The 23,606-nt window shown below is 27.1% G+C and overlaps 1 protein-coding gene across 1 annotated transcript in view; it reads left to right on the top strand.

Moving 5' to 3' along the window:
* LOC101236852 (GON-4-like protein) overlaps nucleotides 1-23,606 on the top strand; it is a 50,037-nt gene that overhangs the window by 5,966 nt on the left and 20,465 nt on the right. The window contains exons 4-8 of the mRNA XM_065806204.1: nucleotides 1,002-1,150; nucleotides 1,243-1,333; nucleotides 1,460-1,659; nucleotides 12,165-12,607; nucleotides 22,602-22,798. Of these exons, the coding sequence (XP_065662276.1) occupies nucleotides 1,002-1,150; nucleotides 1,243-1,333; nucleotides 1,460-1,659; nucleotides 12,165-12,607; nucleotides 22,602-22,798 (1,080 nt within the window). The remainder of the gene's footprint in view (nucleotides 1-1,001; nucleotides 1,151-1,242; nucleotides 1,334-1,459; nucleotides 1,660-12,164; nucleotides 12,608-22,601; nucleotides 22,799-23,606) is intronic.

Raw genomic sequence — 23,606 nt, 5'->3', positions numbered from 1 at the left:
TATTAATATTTTATTTTATTTATCTGCAACAAAGAATGGTGATCTAATAATTTATAGAAAATCAGTTTATTGTGTCTTTCAAAAGAAAAAAAGTCAAACCCATATAAGGTCATTAATAAATTAAGTAATCCTATGTGCGACCATTACATGCATTTTTTCTTCTTTAAGGAGTGCAAAAGAGTTTGCACGTCTCCAGATTTCATAGCGTTTTTCATACTCATATTCAGAAGAACTAACAATGCTTAACTGAAGAACAATATTTAACTTTTAGATAAATTTTCACATTTTTACATTGTTATGCAATTTCAAAATTGAAATTTGGTTTAGCTAAGCATTTAAAACTTTAAATAACATAAGTAACTTGAAGTAACATAAAATGTTCACATGCATAAATAAAAAATGTTCAGCTTTTTAAAAAAAGTCTAAAAAAAAACATTTTTATTTCAATTTATGTTACACAAAAATGTTCTTGAAATTCATTAGATTTTTTTACATTTTTAAGGAAAGTAAAATATATCTAATCAATGATAAATCAATGATGTCACCATTTCAAGAATAAAATAATTCAGTTTATGCAATTAAATCTACGTTGAGAATAATATTTTACAACAATGCTTTTTTATCGTATGACTTTGGAAAGAGCATTTAATTTCTAAAATCAAGAATTTAATTACTAAAACTGAGCATTTAATTTCTGAAAATAATTTAAAGATACTTTATTATAAAAAAAACATTTTTAATAAACTCATGTATTTATATCAATACTAATTTGTAAAAAGTAAAAAAAAAATAAATTAAAATAGACTATTATTATCTTTTCCACTGTAGAACATGCCACTGTAGAACATGAACAATAAATCATTTTAGGTCGGCACAGTACTTTAATGTTTTTTTATTTGTTTTTAAATACTCATAAAAGATACTATAGTATTATAAATAGCATAGTATCTTTTATGACGTTTTAAATTGCTAAGTTTTAAATTACTAAAAAATGTTGTTAGATGGAGGAAGAGTTGCGCAATGATAAAGCAACGCGTGTCACACAAAAAGAATTGCAAGAGCTTTTTAATGAATTGTTACTAGGATATTCTCATCAAAATTTGGCAGAAAGTATTAACTCTGAAGAAACTTTCTATACAAACAATTTAGCGTAAGTGGGCTTTTGTAGATTTTATTCAGATTCTTTAAGTGTTTATATATAAAATTTTTTTAGAAATTTTATTTAAAAAAAAATTATTCTAGGAAAATTGACACTATTCCCATAACAGAAGTAGCTGAAGACTTATACATTACATTTGAACAGCGTCAACATATAATTGCTCAAATGCAACAGGTTTTTTATATATATTATATAATGTAGTTAATTATAATAATTATTTAACTATAAATTAATATTTTTAAACTCAATAATATTTAACTACAAATTATGGTATTTATAATTTAGTACTATTTTTTTAAGCATGTTCAATTATTGACTCAGATTTACATGCTCTCTTGTACAAATAGTTCTTTAAAAAATGAAACACAAATCTGCAAACAGTATATTGAAGAACTAGCACTATTTCATAGAAAAGCAACAGAGAATTCAATAAACAATGTGGGTCACATACAATCAGATTTATCATCTTTCTGTGTTCCTGGTATTCTCGATGCTCACAGGTAATTTATGTCAATAATATTAGAAATAGTTTAAAATAATAAATACTTTAAAATAATACTGACAACATACAGTCACTATTATTTTAAAGTATCGTGAGGTTTTCAATAAAGTTGGCATTAATGCAGCTTTCATTTATCACACATTTTATTTTTTTAAAAGAATATAAACATAATTTTAAAAGCAACCTTTAAATCTGCTAAAAATAAAATTGGTAGAATCAGTAAAGATGTTCTTCCTAATATTAATATTAGCCTTTGAAATATCCTACAATTGAATAAGTGGAAAAACACTCAGAATTTTATTACCTTATATACTCACGAATAAGTCGAGAAATTTTGGACGCAATATTTACTCTAAAACAGCAATTCGACTTATATGCGGGTCAGAAAAAAAACAAATTTATTCCTAGAAATTTTTTTTTGTATTTTTTATTTTTTGATTAAAAAATATTTCATTTAATATTGATTTTGTATTAAGAATGTTTTTTATTAAATTATTAAATTAAAATTTGTTTTATTAATTACATTACAAATATGCTTTTGAATGAATGTTTTTTAGAATATTTTTTAGAATGTTTTGAAGAATGTTTTTTATTAAATTATTAAATTAAAATGTGTTTTATTAATTACATTACAAATATGCTCAAATTAAAATCATTAATTTACAACCACCCAACCGTGTAGGATATTCAAATAGTGTTTTGATTTATTTGAATATTTTTAATTCATATCAAATAATAAACTCAAATGCATCAAAAAATGAAACAAAGTCGGAATTCCTATGAAGCTGAATTTAAACTTAAAGTTGTTGAACTTGCTGAGATCAATGGTAACTCAAATGCTGCCAGAGAAAATAACATTGATGAGAAGCTTGTGCGTGACTTATACGCATGTTTCCCACTCAAATTCATTCATAACGAGCATAGCTCATTCAAAAATTAATAAAACTTACTTTTGAAGTGACTGTTGTTCTAATGCTTTTTTACTTGAGATTTTAGTGTGATTATTTTGTTATTAAATTTCCAAATCTAAATTATAATTTATTTTATTAGGTGAAATTGTTCATTTAGCTGTTAACATAACAGCTATTTTAATGTTATCTTAATGTTGTTTAAGAACAGAAAATGTAATTATTTAGTTCTAAGTCACTGATTGTATAACTATCAAAGAAAAAGATATTTGTTGACAGTTTCAATAAGCAGGTTTGGTTGTTCCGTTCGTAAGTAAGCATAGGTTTAGGTGCTGAAAATTCAAACTCATTTTATTTTGATTCAGAGAGTTATATATTAAAGTAGGTTGAAAAAGAACATAATGATGTTTCAGAAATGAAACCCCTACATTAAAGTTTATCAATAACTGTCAAACATTTTGAAAGAAATTGTTTTACTTCTAAAATTGGTTTTACTCTTTACTGGCGTCTGCCCTCATAGCTTGTACAGTAAATACACGGATGAAAGAAAACAAAGTAGATTTATTGCCCTGGCCAGCATGATCATCAGGTATGAATCCAATTGAATCTATTTATTTTAATTACAAAATACTGTGTAGTGGGATCTTTACATTACTAAACGACATACTTGATGGCAATCAAAGAAAAAAAAAACTAGCTAATCACCAGTGTCAATAAAAGAGGAACTTATTCTTGTGCCTGCATTTTGAAATCAACTCATTTATTTAACAAATTTTCACCTTTATATGTTAAAATAAGGAATTTTTCATATAAGCAAAGATTGCAAATTTTTGACGAGGAGTTATAAGGATTACAACGTTCCACAATTTTCCACTTAATTGAGAATGTAAACATTTTGTCTTTTATGTCCCAAATTTCTTTAGACAACTCAGTATCATTTTTATATTTATTAATGTTAAGAGATTGTAGGTATTTAGCATACCAAGATTTAAATGGAGTTTCAAAAAAGTCAAAATATACTTTTTCTTTGTAGTCAGGTTTATTTGATGACATGGTGGCTTGATAAACGATGTTCTTTGTCAAGCACTGATTGTTCATGTGGCAGATGGATTTGTTGACACAGTTGCATATTTTCCCCTCAGTTTTACCTTGGTTATATTATATCCTTTGATTGTGTGAATTAATGATGGACTTGATGTTTAGCATACATGAGTAGCTTATTTTAATAGTATTTCGATTAAATATCTTGCGAAGTTTGTGACCAACCAAAAAGTGCAGGTCTACCATGTTCCAAGAACAACAGCCTATTTTTCTTGCAACATTCGTACTGAAAGGTAGGTTATACCAGATTATGTTTCAAGTTGTACCAGATTATGTTTTCGATTTTGTTGTAAGACTGTGATAATTGAAATAAGATAAATATTTCAACTAACTCACAAACTTCTGCGCCATCTAAGGCTCCCATGTTAACATCAAATAATCCTTCACGGTTTTTAATCTAGGCTTCACCATTATTAAATATTGATTTCCTGGCAATATGTATTAACTTTTTTTCATCTTGTTTTATAATTAAGTATTTTTCTTTAGCTTTTTCTATATCTTAAAAAAAAAAAAAAAAATTCTTTGCTGAAAAATTATAAATTAAATTTACTGAACAACGCTATAGCTTTTATTGAAAAATCTTTCGTTTCATAAAGCACTTTAAAGCAGCTGTACACTTAAGTTCAGTCAATACATCTAGCATATGGTCATATTGTTTCTCATCAAATAATTGTTCGTTGAACCAAAGTTTTTTCCACAGATTAGCAATAAAGGTTGCTGCACTTTCAAGTTCACACCTCCATGTTGGTATAAGAACATATGGTAGACTAGAGTCCCATCTTGCTCTTTGCAATGGAGAAAGCTTATGACACTTAATTTTTGGTAATCTTTTTTGATTCTTGAAGTTACAAAAAACTTCACATAACTCATAAAGGAATTCGAAGTCTTCTCGCCATCCTAGGTTTATGAAATAATTAGGCTCAGCTTATGTATAAATTTTTTGAAGATTTTTATAATTTTTGATTAAATCCTTTACAAATTTATAATCAAAACCAGGAGTTATTGATTTATAATTTACAAAATGATCCAAAACATGTTTTAAAATGAGATCCAGAATATGATGCTGACATCCTAAATATTGTGGTTTAGTAAAGCCTCTGGTTTCCATTTCACTTTGTATTTTTTACAACTATACCATTTAATTTTCCTGCGTTTACTGATGTTGTGTCACATAATCATTGTACATTTCCATGCATCAAAATCATTTAGCAACTTTTTTAAAGGTTCAAAAATATGATGAGATTTTCCACTTTCACATTTAACAATTCCTAAATTGATTTTATTATTCTCATTTTGAAGTATCCCAACTTGGTATTCAGTCTTGTTTATTTTCTTTTCATCAAAATGTAGGCAGAAATTTTCTTCTTGTACTATCTTAGTAATAATTTTCTTCTTTCTTTCCCCTTGCTTTATAGTTGACCTCTATATTCCTGTCTGTCTAAAAAGATATTGGAATGCAAAAAAGACATAATAATGATTAAGGCATAAAACACATAAGTACTAACTATTTTCTGCATTTGTTTAATGTTTTAGTTCAGAGCAACATATTACACAAGCACAGAAAATAGTTTTACGTAGGCGTGCTTTATGTTTTATATCATTTAAAGTTAAATACTTCAACAATAATCATAAAAACCACAATAATTTTAATGACATAACTTAATTGTGTGTGGGTGGGGGACATTTTTTAACTATATTCAATGTTGATATGAAATTTAAATATTAACTATCAATATCTCAGGTTTTTAAGCTATGACCAATTAAATCTTTTTGAGTGGTTTGAAGAGTATGATACGTTTATACATAACTATAGTTAAATCAAATTGATGTAACAGTCAACAAATAATGTGTGCTGTTACACAGTAAAGTCATAAAATAACAAAAACGCCCACAGAATAGATTTTTTTGCCAGAATACCCACAACATAATATGGGTATTCTGGCAAAAATCGTTAACTCAAAAATCTTTGTTAAAAGAAATCAATCATTTAAGATTTCTTCCGATTTGAAAGTTTTATTATCTTATTAAATTGCATTTGGTTTTGATATTTAAATACACCATAATGTTAAGTTTTTGTTTAAAAAAGTGTTTATAGCTTTTATTTTTTTAATTTAAAAGCTTTTAGCCTAAAACACCCGTTTTGTGAGTTAACGTTAAATGTAATTTTATAACCAGAGAAAAGCTTTTTTCCGGTCCATAAAATTCATTTCACCATCTTTAAAGATATTTCATTTGACTTGTATTTTGCTAGTTTGTAGAGTGTTGTAAACTTTACAATACTGCATCATTAAGTCAAAACTGCTCATTTTTAACTTAACGTCTTTAAGGTCGAAACCCTCAAAAGAAAAACTTTATTTGATGATTTAAAGTTGATATAAAGTTGATAAACTTATTGTAAACTATAAGACAAACTTATAAAATTTTTTGATAACCATGCATCCCAAAGCATTGGAACTTAAATAAATCGTTGTTCATTAGTTGTAGTGTTAATGGCTGTTCTTTAACAGCTTCTTTTAATAATACTAAATTAAAAAATTATTGCTTCTTTAAAACAGGCATAAAATGCACAATTAAAGAATGACAAGCAATAAACTTTGCAAATTAACTTTGAAAAAGCAAATTAGCTTTGAAAAAGCAGTTAAAAATCTTTTTTAGATCTTTGAAAAAAATCTAAGTAAGATCTAAGAAGAAGTAAAATCCATCCCGGAGAGTATTTATATGTGTTGCTCATTGCTTAGAGCTTGCACTAAAGGATACTGTATCAAAAACAGTTTTTAATTACGTCGATGAAATGCTTCTATGTTTATTTTATCTTTACACAAGAGCGCTGTAAAAATTTGGTCAACTAAAAGAAATCCATGATGCGTACAAAGAAGTAGGGGAATTTGATGTTGGTGGGTATCAAACCAAAAAATGCAATGATACTAGATAGATTTCCCACAAAATTGGTGCTATGAAAATGTGTCTTGACAATTGGAGACTTTACATTTAGATCTTAGAAAATCTTTGTCAAGATTCATCGACTACAATTAAAGATCTAGCTAAACTCAAGGGTTATTTAACAAAGTGTAATGACAGCTATTTCTTTTAACTGTGTGTATTGACTTACTGGCAATTAGAGTTTTCTGTTTCTATGTAAAGTGATAAAATTGACACAGTAAATACCATGTATTTCCTGTCAAAAACAAAGGGTTGTTTGGATTTATTAAAAAAATAATTTTAAAAAAATTATTTTTTTTTAATACTAAATTTAATTTAAATTAATTATTTTTAAGGCATCGAGCTGAAAATAATCTTTTGGAGGTATCAAGCTGAAAAACTACAACTTGTCACCTAGTTATACATATAAATGCAGAAGTGCTCTCTGGAGAAGAACACTTCTTGCAGAAGTGTTTTCCGGAGCTGTCTATACTCTCAAACTATTCAACAAGTGCTTATCAGAGTCTTGTTTTCCAGCCTGCTGGAAAGCGGCATCTGTTATCCCCATCTTCAAAAATTCTGGAGAGTGATCTGATTCGTCTTACTACTCCTATTAATCTTCTTCCTATCATAAGCAAGGTTTTTGAATCTTTAATTAGCAAACACTTAATTTCTCATCTTGAATCTAATAACTCACTTTCTGACCATCAATATGGATTTCTTCTCATTCTACACCTGATTTGCTAACAGTAATAACCAATAGGTTTTATCGTGCATTAGATAAAGGTGGAGAGGTTAAGGCCATCACTCTTGACAATTCAAAAGCTTTTGATAAAGTTTGGTATGCTGGTCTTCTCCATAAGCTTTCTTCTTATGGTGTATCTGGCAACATCTTTAAGATTATTGAATCCTTCCTTACCAATCGAAGTATAAAAGTTGTCCTCGATGGACAGCACTCTTCTTCATATCCTGTAACTTCAGAGGTTCCTCAAGGTTCTATCGTTGGCCCCATACTCTTTTTAATCTACATTAACGATCTTTCAGATATTCTCACATCTAAGATGGCTTTTTTTGCTGATGATACTACCATTTATTCTTGTCATGATAAGAAGCCAACACTCTTTGATTGCTTGGAGGGGGCATTTGAGCTTGAAAAGGATCTCACTGCTACAGCATGGGTTTCACAGTGGAAGAGCTTTAATTCAGATAAAACCCAATTTTTTTCAGCCAATCATTATCTCAATAATTTAGATCTTCCTATATTTATGAACAGTGATGTACTCAATGAGTCATCTACTCTTCATCTTCCAGGATTAACTCTTACTTCCGATCTTTCTTGGAAACCATATATCAAACCAGTGTAAAATTAGCATCTGCTAAGGTTGCATCTCTTTATTGAGCTCGTCACTTTCTTACTTCGGATTCTATTCTCTATCTCTATAAATCTCAAATGCGGCCTTGTATGGAATACTGTTGCCATATCTGGGGCGAATCTTCTAATGATGCCCTTTCTCTTTTAGACAAGGTGCAAAAACGCATTGTAAACATAGTTGGACCTGCTCTTGCAGCCAACCTCCAACCTTTACATCATCATAATGTTGCTTCTTTTTCTCTTTCTACAAATACTATAATGGGCACTGCTCTAAAGAGCTAGCGTCTCTTGTGCCATCTACTAAAATTCATTCTCGTGTTACTCGTCATTTAATTAAGTGTCATCCTTTTTCTTTGACTTTTCCTAAGTGCTCTAAAAACTCTTATTTGTCTAGATTTTTTCCTTGAACATAAGTTTTTTGGAATTCGCTTCCTTCATCTTGCTTTCCTGATTCTCATAATTTGCAATCTTTTAAGTTGTCTGTTAATTGTTATCTTGCTCTACAATCTTCATCTTTTCTCTTCCAGTAACTTCCAACTTTAATTAGCGGTTGCTTGCAGTCTTGTTGGAAGCAAAGATGTTTAAAAAAAAATAGATAAGATTAGGTTTGATAAAGATATTGCAATATATTGCAATGAAAATAAATTCAATGAAAGTTTAAGTCTAAAAAAATACACTTTATCGAATTTAACTATTTTAATAATTAAAAAAAAAAAATCTCTGATGAAATATTCTAAATAACAAGGAAAGAAACTACAACTTCACTAGACTAACATTAAATAAACTGAATAACATGACACAGATTTTGATTGCATAATTCAGTTCCATAAAACCCAGATAGGCCTGGAGCTATTCTAAGCGAACCCATCTGCAGTACTTTTTTGACATTTAAAGTCTTTTTCTTTGTTCCTTTTAACTAAACAATTATGAATAAATAGCAATACTTTTAAAAAATAGTTTGTGTTCAAATTATATTTAAAAAATTTGATTGGAGACTGTCTAACCCAAACAAGTGTTGATTGTACATTTTGTTCAGGACTTTCTAAAAAAATTAAATTGAGCCCTGTATATATATATATATATATATATATATATATATATATATATATATATATATATATATATATATATATATATATATATATATATATATATATATATATATATATATATATATATATATATATATATATATATATATGTATATATATATATATATATCACCCCCTGATGGTTTATATATATATATATATATCACCCCCTAATGATATATATATATATATATATATATATATATATATATATATATATATATATATATATATATATATATATATATATCACCCCCTGATGGTTTTTCAATAAAAACAAATATAGATTTTTGACCCGAATTTTTTTTTAAAATATTGAATTTATATCAAAAAACATTTTTATTACAAGAAATTAATATTCTTATACTTAAAACAAAAATTATCCACTAAATTAGAAAAAGTCAAAAAAGTGTATCACCCCTTAAATAATTATTTTGCTAATATAAAATTAATAGTCTATTTGTGCGCCTTTTGCCTTGATGACTGCAAGACATCTTTTAGGCATTGAATTTACTAAGTTTTTTTTTTACTAAGCCATTGTGTGTCAAATTTACTAAGCCATTGTGTGTCAAATTTTTCCCACTCCTCGATGAGAATTGCCTTTAATTGCGACAAACTGGATAGTTTTTGATCAGCTACTTTAATTTTAAAAAGATTTCATAAATTTTCAATCCGATTTAGGTCTGGTGACTGAGGAACCCAATCTAACATCTTAATACTGTTTTTCTTTAACCACTCTGTAGCTAACTTTGATGTGTGTTTAGGATCTCCATCCTGTTGAAAGATAAAATAATGAGATAAGCCAGCACTTCTGGCGCTGGATCTCAGTTTTCGCTTCAGAATGTCAGTATAAACCTCTTTTGTCATTATTCCGTCAATGAATTCGAGTTCGCCAACACCACTCCAAGCAAAAGAGCCCCAAACCATCATTTGACCTATGATAAGAGGAAAAAATAAGTTAGAAGTATATATTATATTGAAATTTTATAATAAAGCTTAATGTCACCTCCCCCATGCTTGACAGTTGGTCTCATACATTTAGGATTTAGGCGTTCACCATTTTTTCTCCATTTGCGTATGATACCATCAGAACCAAACAAACATATTTTTGTTTCATCGGACCATAAAACTCTTTGCCATTGGTCAATAGTCCAATTTGAATGTTTCTTTACTCAAGAAAGGCTTTTTTGGAGCAACTCTACCTACAAAACCTTGATTTTTCAAGCGATTGCGAACAGTTTGAGGATTTACAGTTATACCATGATCTGTTTGTAAATCTTTTGCAAGCTTTGGTGCAGATAATCCTCGATCTTGTTCAACTTTTCGAATAATTTCTCTATCAATGCGTTGGGTAGTCTTAGCTGGGCGTCCTTTTCTTGGCAAATTTTTAACAGTACCCATTTTTTTATATTTTCTAATGATATTTCCTACACTATTAGGCTTAACATGGACTATTTTAGAAATAGTTTTATATCCTTTTCCACTTTTATAGTGTCCCAGGATCAGTTTTTATAATAAATCATGAATTTCATATCTTTTCGCCATAATTTTCTTATTAAGAACCTAAAAAGAAAACAAACTTTGTTAAAAAATTAGTTAAAATAACTTCTATCAATCAAACTTGATTGTTTTTGGCTTATTTTCTGCAATTTTACTAATTTAAACAACAGAAAAGTTAAAAAATGATTAGGGGGTGATACACTTTTTTGACTTTGTTAAAAAATTAGTTAAAATAACTTCTATCAATCAAACTTGATTGTTTTTGGCTTATTTTCTGCAATTTTACTAATTTAAACAACAGAAAAGTTAAAAAATGATTAGTGATACGAAGTTACACTTTTTCTAATTTAGTGGATAATTTTTGTTTTAAGTATAAGAATATTAATTTCTTGTTATAAAAATGTTTTTTGATATAAATTCAATTAAAAAAAAAAAAAAAACTTTTTTGACATACTGTATATATATGTATTTATATATATACATATATTTTTTTTTTTATGTATACACATATATTATTACACACACACACACACACACACACACACACACACACACACACACACACACACACACACACACACACACACACACACACACACACACACACACACACACACACACACACACATATTTATATTTATATATGTATACACAGCCCTTGGAGTTAGGAAAAATGAGGTGGGCAAAAATTTGCTGACCTTAATCTGTTTGAGGTTGGCATCAGGTCAGCAAAAAAAGTTTGATACAAAGGTTTTACCATGAAACATAAAAACAAAGTTGACAATTTTTTACCAACCTCAAACACTTTTAGGTCAGTAGTTAGATTGGCATTGCCGAATGCCGACCCTAATTCTGAGGGCTATATATATATATAAATATATATATATATATTTATATATATATATATATTAATATATATATGTATATATATATATATATTTATATATGTATATATTAATATATATATGTATATATATATATATATATATATTTATATATATATATATATATTTATATATGTATATATTAATATATATATGTATATATATATATATATATATATATATATATATTTATATATATAGGTTAAAAATCACTTATCTAACTATTTTCTTTAAATGGCATTTTCTCCATTCCTCCATTTGAATTTTACAATATTAGAAAATTTTTTTTATTTACTTACAAACTTATTTACAAGTTTATTACTTCTGTTCTTTAAGAACATTAAGCTCTGTTACAATACTTTTGCACAATTTGCAAATCTGTGTTTGTTTGTATGTGCCTTCTTCTCTAGAGTCTTTATGAGTGTAATATGAATGAATGTCTAAAGCAAAAAGTATTGTAACTATTTTGGTAAAACTTAATAGTATATATATATATATATATATATATATATATATATATATATATATATATATATATATATATATATATATATATATATATATATATATATATATATATATATATATATATATATATGTGTGTGTGTGTGTGTGTGTGTGTGTGTGTGTGTGTGTGTGTATGTATGTATGTATGTATGTATGTATGTATGTTAAAAATTGTTATTTTTATATACTTATATAATAAAAAGATTTTAAAATAAATTTAGAATTATAAAAGAATTGGACATTTCTTCTATTGAACCACCAAAAGTTCATTTTAGAGCTAAGAATCCAGTTTATGAAGTTAGTAAAACTGTTGCAGAAATCCTTTGTAAGGAGCCTTACTTTTCTACATTTATTGAACTTCTTCCCGAGATAGGTATGAGCGAACAAAAAAGAGATAGGAATGCTTATGAATTTTCTTCACAGCGTGTACGTTTTTCAAAGTTTGAAGATCATTTGTTAGCAATGGGTTTAGAGCAATTCAAAAGACGTGGCAAATATGACCTAATATCTAAACATATGTTACCTACTAGAACGTCAAGACAGTTAAGATGTCGTGTAAAAAATCTCTTAAGTAGAAATGAAATATCTAATCCAGTTGCAGTTTACTGGCGTGATGGTTATTTACCAAATATACCAGTAAATGACACAATTAAAGTACCAAGAGGTATTTTTTTTTCTGTTAAAACCTTTGGGATGAATTTGGCTTCAGGCTTTTTTATAAAACTTTATTATGGAGTAACTTTTGTTACAGGTTATTTGATTATATATTGATGGTTACAGGTTATTTGATTATATATTGATGGTTGTTAACATTTGATGAACAGGTTGTTTGGTATAATATCTAAAAAAAATTTTAAATTAGGAAATTTTTTTGCTAAAATATACAATATTGTTTATTTTATTATTATTGCATTATTCTGTATTTAAAATGTTTCAGTAACTCAAACAGTATTTAGTGTTTGGTTGTTTGAGTTTTGTGTTTATTTGCATGAGTAAAATAGCACTAAATCAAAGAAAAGGAAATTAGAAGTACTAAAAATTAAAACTTAACCAAAATGTAAATTTAAAATTAAATTGTATACACAGAGTATCAAAAAAAAAATCTTTATTGATGGGTACCATATTGATGGCTAATAAAAGTTTTAAACTGATCTCATTGTCTTCTGTCAAATAAGGAGAAATGAATCAATGCTTTTAGAAGAGAATAGAATAGTAATGACAATCCAGCTAAATGAACTTCTCTTTAAATAAAAAAAAAAAATCCAATATATTTTATTTTGAGCCTTAGGCCTTGTGGCTCTGAACCAGAACTCTAACCATTATGCAACAGTTGCTAATTACTAACAGTGCTGTGTTGTAAATGTATGTACAACATGGCACATATCTCTTACATTCAGATTTTATCAATTCTTAAGTATAAAGCTGAATTGTTTGCACACACATTTACCTCCAGTTCATTTCTTGGTTTTTAATGAGCACACTCTTCCCGACATCCCTAACAAAAACATTAATCTTTTATTGGATTTTTTTTCCCAATCCTTCCCATATCATACTAGCTGTCCAGACCCATATAATCTGGGTCATGATAAGTCTAATTCATACTGAGTATTTCTATGTTTGTTCTTTATATACTTTAGTATTTTTTAGTAAACTAAGTAGAAAAATAATTCATTTAAAAATCTTGGCTTTGGCTTAACAAAATAATCTTCTATACTAAGAACTTATTATTGTAAACTTCTAATAATAAACAAAGAGAAAAGGTACACATATTCATTTTTTTTGCTTTAGAATTAAAAAAAGACTTTTTTTTGTTTACTTAGAGCTTATTTGAACCCCCTGTTTATTTATTTTGAAAGAAAAAGTTTGAATTTAACATCTTCATATTTTAATAAAGAACTTTACTGTATTAGATGCGCAGATTCATATATTTACATTAAGGCATTAATAAAAGAATCTCTAACATATTTGGCTACTTATGTAGATTTGGCAGATTATTAAACTATGACAGAACTATCAAAGAGGGGGTGAGAGTAATGGTATATTAATAACTATCATTATAAATCAAGGTCTTTATTTTAAAAAACCTTACCATAAGTTTAGTGATTAGCTGCAATGTTCTTTGAGCAGTAAGGTAATAGCCATCGAATCCTCCATTTAGTTAAAAAATATTTTTTATGTTTTTTAATATTGCTGATTTTTTACTTACAATAACATAAATACAAAAGTTCAAAGCAAGCAAAGTTTTGCTTGAACAAAAAAGACTTCCGATTGTTAGAAAAGTTTTAAAAGTTTTCTTTTATTATAAATACACAATCCTTAAATATATGGTCGGCAAACTCAACTTATCTACTGTTAACAGTACTGGCGTTTACACTCACAGATGTTTGTATATAACATTTTATATGTGGATTTTTTACATTTGAATATTACATATTGTTTTTTATATTTGCGTTTTTTATATTATTCTCTATTAATAATAAAACTATATTTTATTGTTATATTTTATTGGTTCCTAGAATGAACCATAAAATAATTAATAAAATACTTTATTTAAACTATTCAATTACTGCACTCCTTATAAACTGATTATTACTACTATTCAATTACTGCACTCCTTATAAACTGATTATTGCACCCCTTATAAACTAATTATTGCACTCCTTATAAACTGATTTTAAACTGTTTTTAAAGAAATTTTTAGAATTCTAAATTGTAATTTTCACAAATAGTCTTTTGATAATTCCTTTATGCCGTTTGATAATTCTTTCTCGGCATTTGGTGATTCCTTTGTGCTCTTCACTTGGTAATTCCTTTGCACCATTTTTCTCTTTGAAGGGGCTCATGCTCATTGACCATTCTAAATGTTAATCTTTGTTCTCTTTTGTTTGCTGCTTCATTTCGTTATTACTTTTGTAATCCAACAAAAATATATGAGGTCATTTCACAAAACTTTTACTTTACATTTTATAGTTTTTATAGTTTACTCAGCAATATAATGGGAAATCTAGCATCGTATGGCAAATATGCTGCATATTTTAAATGTCCATCACACTGTAATACTTCATCTTCATCCAACTTTGGTTTTAAACATTGCAACTTGCTTGTTCTTGGTAAGGATTTTTTAGCTAGCAGTGCTGTATACTCATCTTTGAAACTCTCTCTTTGTGCAAGCTTTATTTATTAGCTCATTTTCTGTGCCAAGAATCTCTTCTGGTTATAGCTTTCCTACAAGCCTGCATAATTTTGATGTCACACAGTTGTTTATAAAACAATGCATCCAAAAAAGCACTCTGGTGAGTTAAGTCCAACTTGAAAATTTCTTAGATTGCTCCATCGCCATGCTCCATCTCTTTTAAAAACTAACAAAGTTTAATTTCCCTTTCTCTTCGTTGCTTCTTTATTGTTTGTCAAGTGCTTGGTATTTAAATATGAAAACATCTTCTTTTGATAACCACATAATTTCTAATGTTTTCACTGAAGTCAATTCACTTTTATCCAAATTTACTTGAGATCTGTTTTTAGTTGGAATCATTTTATACTCTTTAAAATACTCTATAAACCTCGAAGTTCAACGACCATTTGCGTGCATGCATTCCAGCATAGCTCAAAATTGTAGCTTATTGCCTATATAATTCAACACCTGTCTTCTTGTCTGGAATGGATTCAATACAATTGTCCATGTATGTTGATCTTAAAAATGTCTCTGCAGATAATGTATCTAACAGATATTTTACCTTGTTTTTCTTTGCATTTTTATGTGCCACGAACTGATCCTAAAGGGAGGTGAAATAATTCCAAAAACAATTCTTTAGAATTCATAAATATCTGACTCTTTATTTTGCTCTAAATCTCTCCAAAAAAATTTTTGAAATTTTCTATCATCTTTTGAAAGGCGTATTTGTTGATAAATCTCTGCTATATCACAAATCACAGCCACAGGATATTGTCGAAATCAAAGTAAAGCTTGAAACAAATCTTGGTGCAGTTTTAAACCTTTGAGAGTAGTGTTGTTGAGTGATAACCTGTTGTATTTGGCTGATCCATCAAATACTGGTCTTGTTTTAGTAATCTGATAATTCATTCGAATAACTGGGAAGTGAGGTAAGTACCAACCTTCATTCTAAACTTCTGTTTTGTCCAAACTCCAAATATATCTGCTTTCACAATATTGGGTTATAAGGTTGGCATAGATTATTCTAAATTTTTTGTTTTTTTGTTAGATTTCTTTTCGGTTTGTATTCACTTCCAAAGTTATTATTTAATTTTGGTGCTCCTTCTTATGGTATGCCAACTTGGTATCTTTTGTTTCATTCAGGTTTTTTTGGGTTGCCTTGCGGGTGACTGAAATACTGTATATGTCTTTATTAAGTTGTCCGCTATGATAATCAGTTGTACAGTATTTTTAATTTTTTGAGTATTTTTTCTCAGGTGAAAAAACTGAAGAAAAAATTTACATGACTAACTACTTAAATATGACTACTAAAATACAGCTACTAAAAATAGAATTGATTAATTAAAAAGAAAAAAAAGTTATGTACATATTAATAAAATGACTAGCTAATTAAATACTGTTACTAAAGTACGGCTACTAAAATATAAAACTGTTTATATAAAACTGTTTAATTAAAGATAAATTATAAATAAAAAAAAAGTGAAATTGAGGTTAGGAAATTTCAGGAGCAAAAAAGTTAAAAGCCATAAACAAACAAAAAATTTTATAAAAAGAAATAATTTTATAAAAAGAAAGTTTATAAAATTTTACAAAAAGAATTAAAGTGATTCTTTCTCAATCTTCAATCAAATTTAAATTGTTTAAAACTTTTTTTATAAATGTTTAAAAGATTTAATGTAATTTAATTTACTTAAGACTTCTTTTTTTATAAAAAGATTGCGACATCCATCAGTAATAATCTTTTTTTTTTTACATTAATTTTGTTTGACAAAGTTTAAATAAAAATTTATTCGACTAATGAAAAATAAAAGGATAATCAATATTAATAATTCACATGCCCATTCACATTAATTATACATTAGCATGAATTGAAAGAAACTGTAATTTTGAACCACATTTTGAATTAAGAAAAAAACATGATTTTAAATGTGATACAAAATGTGAGACGATTGTGTTTACATTTTTTTTGATACATTCGCATTTTGAATAAAAAAGAAAATGTGATTTAACATTTAAAAAATCATCTTTGAAACATTTTAAAGTCGCACTTTGAAACATTTTAAATCATGTCTAATTTGTGTATTCATTTTAAATGTAGCGTATAATTTACATACATTTTTAAGTGCAATGTAATCTAGATTTTTTATTAAAGGTTTATTTTAAATAATCACAAGGAATAAAATCTTCATAGTTCAAAAATGGTTTTATTATAAACACTTTTTATAAGACACAAACTATCTTGTTGTTTTGCAAGCTACCGACAGGCGTTTTTTTCAAAGTTTAAATTGCCCTTTAAGAAAACCAATCGTGCCATGTTGCTGGGTGAACATGAGGTTCCATCCCTGTGATAAAGATAAATGATTGTGAACCAACAAAAGGCAATTTTTCTTAAATGTTTTCATTTCTTTGCTTACCTTTTCCAAATAACAGCCATTAAATTTCCAGTAACTTTGTTTGCTGTATATGCTGACATCTTCATGTCCATCATGTACCATCTAAACTTTCAAGACCGAATTCCACTGGCATTCTTTCAAACAAATCAGTTGTTGACCACTTTCTGTGGCTTACCATTAAGTCCTAGTTTGCTGGCAACATTGTTATTTTCATAGGTCTTTGTGCTTGCATCATCCAACAAAGCCTTAACCGTAATCCTATTTTCAGCATTTTTTAGGATGACTGGGATAGTTCAAAGCGATACATAAATACTATAATCATTCTTTGGGAGTATCAGCGGACATTGTTATTTTTATTGTCTCTTTAACTCACTCCTCCTCTGTGCTAGTCTTCATCTGATGAGTCCTTTTGTTCTTTTTTCAACTAAGTTATCTTTATTGACTGGATTTAATTTGTGTACAATTTGTTATATGTTTCTTTGCATCCGTTTATGCCATATATTCTTGTTCTGGTACACAGACTTCCAGTATGGTTTATTCCAAGCATTGATACCATAGTTTATTAGCTTTTACAATTTTCTTTCTATTTCTAATGTCAAGTTGTTTGAATTGATCTTTTTTTACTGCCAATCCTATGTAATCCATGAGTTGTAATAGCTGCGGCTATTCCGAACTCTGTTAATGATAAACTGTCTTGAATTTTTGACATTTCTTTTTTTGTATTTCCGAACAACCATTTATACTGAACAAGCATTTTCTTCGGTAGTTTTTTCTGAAGTTTTTTGATAAATGTTTCATTACCAAGCTCTACTTCTTGTTCAGCTTTTTTTAGGTTGGTTACTGGAATGTTCAGTAAGTCAGTAAATTTCTCCACATCTGAAGGATGGTTAGCTTTTATTGGTTTGAAATTTTACAACTCATCCATGTGTAACATTAACTTTCTTTTTTGATTGCGGTAACCAAAATGTCCCAATCCATCTATTGTTGTTAAAGCTGCACCAGACAGGTGTTGCCGTAATTGTAACAATTTATATTCCGGAGTTGTAGGAGCTTGATCTACACGTGCCATGAATGCAATAATAGAAGCTTGTTCTACACATGCATGAATGCACTATTTTTCAGTTTTCATAATTATGTTTATTGCTGGTAAATGCAGGAGTTGAAACTCTCTTCGACTGTCTCCATAAATCTTGTTTGATTTTTTGTTTTCTTGCAATTGCTTATTCTTCTGCGTGTATTGAATTGATAATTTAGGAAAGCCAGTATTTGCATTTAGTTCACGGTCCAAAATGATTGGTTCCCAACTTAAAAGTGGCTGCTTACAGCCTTGTTGGGAGTGAAACTGAATTAAATAATAAATTCACATTTGCTTGAGATATCATCATTAATCGATTGCAATAGTTTATGACTTGTTTTTGTTTTTTCAAATGATTTTTTCTGCTTTAGAGTTGCTATAATCATATCAGCATCTTGATAATCATATCAGCATCTTGATAATCATATCAGCATCTTTGATTTGAATTTTTCTCTTTTTTAAACGATTGCTTTTCTTTTTACTTTGCCCAAAAAAAAAGTGAAAAAAAGTTGAAAGCGGTTTATAAAACCACTCTCAACTTCGAAGAAAGTGGTTTATAACACCACTTTCTTCGAAGTTGAAACAATCGAAGAAAGCGGTTTATAAAACCACTTTCTTCGATTACGATATGTTTACAAACTTAGTGTTTAATAAAAAGGGATTAAGTCAGTTCTTCAATAACTATTTCGATAGATGTATTTGTAATGCATCAGATTTCCCCCTTACTTTTGATCTTCTATACAATTTGATAATAACACAATTTAATAATGTTCAATAAAGATCATTTTCATCTTATTGAAATCTATACTTGTTTAAAAAGTGTTCTCATCTATAATCCATTTTTAGATCAATATAATCCATACATTTAGCATATTGTGGATCAATTTGATAATTTGTTTGTAATTGAAGTCGTAAAAGAACCTTCACTAAAAAAATTTGCTTCTCTCATCTAAAAAAAAAACAACTAATATCCATTTCTCTATGACTAATATCCATTTCTCTATGACTAATATCCATTTCTCTATGACTAATATCCATTTCTCTATGACTAATATCCATTTCTCTATGACTAATATCCATTTCTCTATGACTAATATCCGTTTCTCTATGACTAGTATCCATTTCTTTTTATATTAGTTTATATAAAAACTGACACTGTTTAAGTCTTCTCAGGAAACACATGCCGTTTTTTGTCTTGTGTATCCACACATGAGTGTTTTATTTTAAACAAATTGGTCATGACTGTTTGCAAGTTTTTATATATTAAGGATTGCAGAAAAACTAAGTTTCAAAAACAAAGAAAGCAAAACTAACAAAATAAGAAATTTGAAAAGATTTAAACAGAAAGAATTAAAAAAAATTTATTCAATTTTGTTGCTCTAATCTTTCTGTAATCTTGTTCTTATCTTTCTTTCGTTTTTCCTAATCCAAGTTTGTCACAAAATTGGATACTTATCCAATTTTGTTGCTGAAAATAACAACCACTCTAAAGAAACAAAAATAAAAACAGTACACAAATTATTTAAATTATTAATTTTAATTTTAATTTTTTCTATTTAAATTTTTTTTAATTTCCTATTTTGCTTTACCTAAAGGCAAAGCAAAAAAAAACAGTTTTAAGTTGACATTAAAAAGAATGATTTCCCTATATTTTATTTTAAAGAGGAAAGTCAAAATATAAATTGCTATCTGTTTATAAAATGTATTTGTATAATTTCAATGTAACAATTATATATTGTCCCTATATGAAAACGTCTATGTAATGCATGCATATACTTACTATATGTATAACTTTTTTTATTATACAATTGTATTTATTTGTTTATAAGTATATGCACATTTACCTTTTTTGGGTAAGGTGTTTTCATACACAGAATGTCCGTGGTTCGAATCCCACCTCTTCCCAAAATTTTTTTTGTTTTTCTACCTGCCCCCTCTTTTTTGGTCTACAAAAAACGTACATGGCATGGCCTAATTGAAGCTTAAAAACTATGTATATATGTGTGTGCACTTAGAAAATGCGCTGAAAGGGTTATAAATTAAATTTAAATTATTTAAATTTTAATAATTAAGATTAAAAAAATAAAAAAATTTTATTATTTATTAAATTCTATTAAAATTTATTTTAATTTCCTATTTTGTTAGTTTTGCTTTTTTTGTTTTTAAAGTTTAGTTTTTTCAAACAGCTGTGACCAAGTTGTCTAAAATAAAATACTTGTGTGGACATACAAGATAAAAAACTGCATGCGTTTCTATGTCTATACACGCATTTCTATATGTCTATAAGTTTTCTTTTGTAAACCTTTAAATAAATTAAAAAATAAAAAAAAAACACTCTCTGCTAGCAAATATATGGTATCTGAGAATGAACTATGAGATAAGTTAATAAAATGATTTATTTAGATTATTATAAATTACAATTCAACTTTTTAATATGATAATTACAACTCTAATAATTAATAATTACTAATCAATTACTACTACTGTTATTTTTTTCATTTACACTCTTACTTATTATTGCGTTCATTATAAACTGTTTTTAAAGAGTTTTCTAGAATTGTAAATTGTACTTTTTGAGAATAGTCTTTTGATAATTCTTTTGCATTCTTCACTTTACTTTGCACTCTCACTTTCCTTCATGCCATTGTAATTTATTTAAATATATTAGCACTGTCCTCAGTGCAAACATCCAAATGTTTTTGTTGGTTCAAATCCACCACCAACCAAAAAAATTTTTTTGGTTAATGGTGGAAAAAACCTTTTTTTTGTCACCATCAACCAAAAAAGTTTTTTCAATCTTGCCACTTTTTAAAACAACAGTTATAACAAAAAAACATATTTGTTAAAAAAATTTTTATAAGTTATCTTATATTATACCTATATCGTTCACAATCCTTATATATACAATCTTTAAACTAAACTTAATCTACTAATATTTACACTTATAGATGTTTGTACATAACGCTATGCAAATGGAATTTTTACATTAAAAGTCATTTTAAATGATATATTATTATCAATTTATAAGTTAATATTTACTTATCTGTACATAAATTTCTTATACTTCCTCATAAAAAAGTGTTAAAAAAATTATTCTCTTTTTTTTCTTTAATGGATGTTTTCAGCTCCGTGTCAAAATGCATGATTAGACACTACTGACATTAAGTTGAGCATTGTTATATAAGATAGAAACAATTACTTTTGACCATGCTTTTGAAGAACTTTACATCGATAAGTACAATTCTGTATGTCTGTGTGGACACAACATTAACAAATATATTTTTTTAACTAATTGTAATTAAATCATGTAACCATGTGAATTAGTATATGGATAAATATGAATTATAAATAAATCATGCGACCATGTGAATTAATATAAATATGATTTCCACTGATCGTAATTATCCATACTAAGTAAAATGTATTATTAAGTCATTTTATAGTATAAAGTATGTTGTTTTCTGTAGCCTATTTTTTTAAATCTATAAAGTTATTGGATATTATTTGCTTTATACTGTAAAATTGCTGTATATTATTATCTTTATATATTATAAAATTACTTTTTATTTATTTGTTTTAATATTATTTTGTTTTAATAGTGATTTATGGTATAGTGAATTATTTGTTTTAGTAGTGATTTATGGCATAGTGAATTATTTGTTTTCATTGTGATTAATGGTGTTTCATTTATACACAAGTCTTTTTAGTTATTTTCATTAAGCTTAGATTGTATGTTTTTCAGAAGTTTTGCATTTCTTTACTTTCAGAGGTATTCTCTGGTACAATATTAATTGCTTTTCACATTTTTCAAATTCTTTTTGACGTAATTAAACTAAATTGTAAAAAAATACATATAATTTTTCAGAGAAAGCGAGAACAAAAAAAAGTTTTACAACAATTTCTAATTAGTAATAAAAGCATAAATGTTGAGATTTTTATAATTTTTAATTTTTGTAATTTGAAATATATTATAGTTAAAGTAATGCATTATCATTTTTTTATTTTAAATTTTTTTCAGAAATTTCAACAATATCTCTTTATAAACTACCTAGAAGAGTATGGCAAGGAAGGTTAGTCCCAAAATGGTTTAACAATAATTGGCGTGAAATTTTAATAAACAATAAAAACAACATGGTTACAAATGAAAAAAATAATGGTTTTGAATCAGAATGTCATAAAAAATCTCTTCCAGAGTCTGCAGTAGTTACATCGCAAGTATATATTCTTTTTCAGTTAATTTCTTCTATTCTTGTTACTAGGGTACCACAAGGTCCCATTCTTTATATATAAATAATCCTACTGACAATCTTTTAAGGAGCTCTATTTGTCAATTATTTAATGCTAATAGGCATAGCAATTTTGTTATCTTAACTGTGTTTAACTCCTGTGGAGTTAAACACAGTTAAGATAACAAAATTGCTTTTATTTTATCAAATTGCTGTCCTCTCTCATCCATTTAAATTTGAAATACAATTCTTGATGAAACAAACAATAAGACTTGATGAAACAAAAAAAAAGTCTTGATGAAACAAGCAAAAAATCTTGATAAAACTAACAATTATATATATATATATATATATATATATATATAAATATATATATATATATATATATATATATATATATATATATATATATATATATATATATAAAGCCCATATTTTTATATATATATATATATATATATATATATATATATATATATATATATATATATAATATTAAAAATATTAGGATTTTATATATAAATAAGAAACATAACTTCAAGTTTTGTTGAATTTTAGAATTTTACATTTTTTTTAATTTTTAATTTTACTCTTTATGGCTATTCTACAAACTACTTGGTGTGCACCCACAGAAAAATAGTTAGCTGTTTTGAATTTTTTTTTTCTGCTTAGAGTCAAACAGTTTTGAGCCACCTGCTATGGCAAACAGGTCCTATTTCTAGCATTGCTAACTGCTGAGGTAAATCACCAGATTTTATTGCTTTGGTTATTCTGTACGCATAGCTCTGATCAGTACT

Source organism: Hydra vulgaris, chromosome 09 (assembly GCF_038396675.1).
Source record: "Hydra vulgaris chromosome 09, alternate assembly HydraT2T_AEP".
NCBI classification, from domain to species: Eukaryota; Metazoa; Cnidaria; class Hydrozoa; order Anthoathecata; family Hydridae; genus Hydra; species Hydra vulgaris.
This window is presented reverse-complemented; position numbering and strand designations above follow the sequence as displayed.